The 3347-nt window shown below is 43.7% G+C and overlaps 1 protein-coding gene across 1 annotated transcript in view; it reads left to right on the top strand.

The window, feature by feature from the left end:
- FIRRM (FIGNL1 interacting regulator of recombination and mitosis) overlaps positions 1-3347 on the top strand; it is a 52768-nt gene that overhangs the window by 21765 nt on the left and 27656 nt on the right. The window contains exon 10 of the mRNA XM_014588434.2: positions 1528-1592. Coding sequence (XP_014443920.1) covers positions 1528-1592 — 65 coding nt within the window. The remainder of the gene's footprint in view (positions 1-1527; positions 1593-3347) is intronic.

Here is a 3347-nt window from a genome sequence, read left to right as displayed (position 1 = left end):
CTTGGGGGGGGGGATAAAATAATTTTATGTTAGGAATATTTTTTAATTTTAAAAACTTGAAATATTTTTCATTTAAAAAAATTTTCTCTGTGTCTTATAATGTAGTAGAAATGATTTCATTTTTTTTTAATTTTTTTTAACTTTCTAAGCCTAAACCATGGCGGATGGAGAAGTCACACTCATACTGGAATCCAAGCCTTACTGGGCTTTAACTGTGTGACTTGATCCAGTTATTCAGTATCCGAACTTCAGTTTTCTGTTTTTTGAAATGGGGGTAAAACTGCATGATGAGCTCTTTGAGAAGCTAAAATAAAGTAACACATATAAAGCCCCTTGGTACGTGTCTGATGACATTGTAGGTGCTCAGTAAATGACAGCTAGCATTATGGTCTTGTGGTTGGCATAGAAATTTAGGTACTTAGCCGCATCCTTCTTCTCGTTCTTTTTTACTTATTTGTCTTTTTAATTGCTGCAGGGTGTGTGCTTGTCAGACAGAGGAAGGGAGCGAGCGCCCTGCACTGAGCATGACCACACTGTAGCCCCTTCATCCCGCCCTCCCGTTGGAGTGTTGGGCACTTACGCACACACCCCTGGCATGTTTTTTGTCGTCGCTGTTGTTATTGTTGTTGTTTTAAGAGAGATTTTTTTGCTATAGGGCACATGTGCTTGCCAGAGAGACAGAAAGCAAGAAATCACCTCCCGGGGGTTGGCCACACCATGATCCCTTCTCCTCCATTCTCCTTTCTGTATTTTGGGCACACATGCATACATGCCCAACATGAGTTTTAAGTTGCTGGATCTGGGACTCAAACAGTGGTTGACTGCATGGGAGTCTAGTGACATGACCTTTACACCATCTGCTGGTCCTTCCCCGGGCATATTTTTCAAGCCACTGGGGCCAAGAACTGTGCTCGGCCATGCAGGATCTGCCTTCCTTAACCACTAGGTTGTGGGCCCCTCCTTTTTATTCTCATATAAGAATTATATTTTTTTCTTTCTTTTCTTTCTTTCTTTCTTTATTTATTTATTGGAGAGGTTCTTGCTATAGGGCGCTTGGGCTCCCCAGACAGACAGAGACCAAGAGACAGAAAGCGAAAAATCACACCCCAGGGAGATGGCCACACCACAATCCCTTCTCCTCCATTCTCCTCTCGGGATCTTGGGCATGCACGTACACATGCCCGGCGTGAGTTTTAAGCCACCGGGTCCGGGACGTGAACCACAATCGACTACATGGGAGTCCAGCAACATAGCCATTACGCTAACTGCCGATCCCAAGAATTGTATTTTTTTAATGGTTTTACTTTATTATTATTATTATTATTATTATTATTATTATTATTTTGGAGAGGTTTTGGCGTGAGCTCTTGTGCACCGTGTCTGTAACGTGAACCGGGGTCGACTATGTGGGAGTCCAGCGACATAGCCATTACGCTAACTGCTTACTTTATTTTTGTATACCTTTGTAAGAGGATCTATTAAGAAGCCATGCTTAGACAAAGACTAAATGAAACTATTTTATTGTAGGAATTTCTTCCTTTCCTTTCTGAATCTTGCAGTACTTTGCACCAGCTTTATCTTCAGGTATACAGGTAAGAGGAAAGCCATATAATTATTGAAAATGTAACAATGCCATTTGTACTATTCAAAGCATATCACTAAAAATAAAACATGCTGTTAATTCTTAACGTTTCAGTACACTTTTTCCTAAAGTTTATTTATTCAATTTTTTTTCCACCAAAGAGAAAGACTGAGGGATTCTCAGCCCTAATAGCATCCTCATGCCACAATCCACCGCTGGTGCTAGCCTGGGTCCCAGGCATGCTTGCATATACCTGATGTGTATAGGAAGGGCTTAGGGTATACACCAGGACCTTCCCATGTGGGCCCGGTTGCTTTACCTCTGCACCTATGACGTGGCCCCTTAGTAAATTTTTATCTGCTTAAAATAATTAAAGATGGAAACTTCTGAAGGTTTATTACCTCTATCTTTTTACTTATCTGTGTATTCTTTTTTAAAATTGCCACAAGGCCTGTGCCCTTGCCAGAGAGAAACAGAGAGGGAGAGGGCAAAAGCACCAAGTGGGATACGATATCCTGCAATCCCGTCTCCATCCCTCCACTTTTTTAAGATTTGGGGCACACATGCACACAAACCTGGAGTGTTTTATAAGCTCCCAGCTTGGGATTCAGACCACAAGGTTGTCCATGTAGTATCTAGCTGCCTTAACCACTGGGCCTCGGAGCCAGCCCCTGTATCCTTTTTTCATTTTTTTCAAGTTCTTTTTTGTTGTTGTTATTCATGATAGAAAGCACATGTGCATGAGACAGAGAGAGAGAGAGAGAGAGAGAGAGAGAGAGAAGCACCCTTGCGGGGTCTCATCACAGTATAGTCCCTTTTCCCCAGTCCTCTAGCTCTTTGGGACCTTGGGCCTTTGTACACACACCTGTGCGTTTTCTGGCCAGTCCGGATCCAAGGCTGTGACTGGCCACGTGGCTTCCAGCACTACAGTCCAGCTTGCTGGTGACTGCACAGCCAGGCGTGGGCAACTTCTCTTTGCCTTCTTAACTGGTTTTTTACACATAAGTGGTAAATGGTTGGTATTGTGATAAATACTGTTGGCGAAAAACACAGTTACATATACATATATATTTCTCCTGTTGTCATACTGTTATTTAAAGTTTTTTTTTCTTTCATTAGAGAGAAACACTGACAGGTACCTTGACAGGTTCTCACCACACTGTGCCCCCTGCCCCCTGGCCAGTCTTCCTGCCAGCCAGGAGCAGTGTTCAAGTCAACTGGGGATCTGAACCCTGGACCTTCCCCTGTGATTCCATCATGCAGTGATGCCCCACCACCTGCACCCCATGAATGGGTCTGGCATATTGTTTATTCTCACTTTTTATTTTACTTGTTTTTATTTAACTTCTGTGAGGTTTAAGTTGAGTAGTGAACGCCAACTCAGGAAGAGGTGAATCACAGAAGGTGGTCATCATTTACATAGGGATTAAGAGAGGGGCCAGCCGATGGCATAATGGTTATATTGCTGGACTCCCATGTAGTCAACCTCAGTTCTAGTCCTGGACCCAGTGGCTTAAAACTGAGGCCCGGGGTGTGTGTGTGTGTGCGCGCGCACCCAAAATCCTGAGAGGAGAATGGAAGAGAAGGGATTGTGGTGTGGCCATCTCCCAGGGGCATGATTTCTCTTCTGTATCTCTGTCTCTGTCTCCCCAGTGAGCGCACGCCCTAAAGCAAAAATCTCTTAACCAAAAAAAGGGGGGGGGGAGGCTAACAGACATCCAGAATTCAGTTACCTGGACAAGCCATAAAAACGTCTGCCAGCACA

The sequence above is a fragment of the Tupaia chinensis genome, unplaced genomic scaffold, assembly GCF_000334495.1.
Source record: "Tupaia chinensis unplaced genomic scaffold, TupChi_1.0 Scaffold000278_1, whole genome shotgun sequence".
NCBI lineage: Eukaryota > Metazoa > Chordata > Mammalia > Scandentia > Tupaiidae > Tupaia > Tupaia belangeri.
The sequence above is the reverse complement of the archived record's forward strand: the minus strand, read 5'-3'. Positions and strand labels throughout refer to the sequence as shown.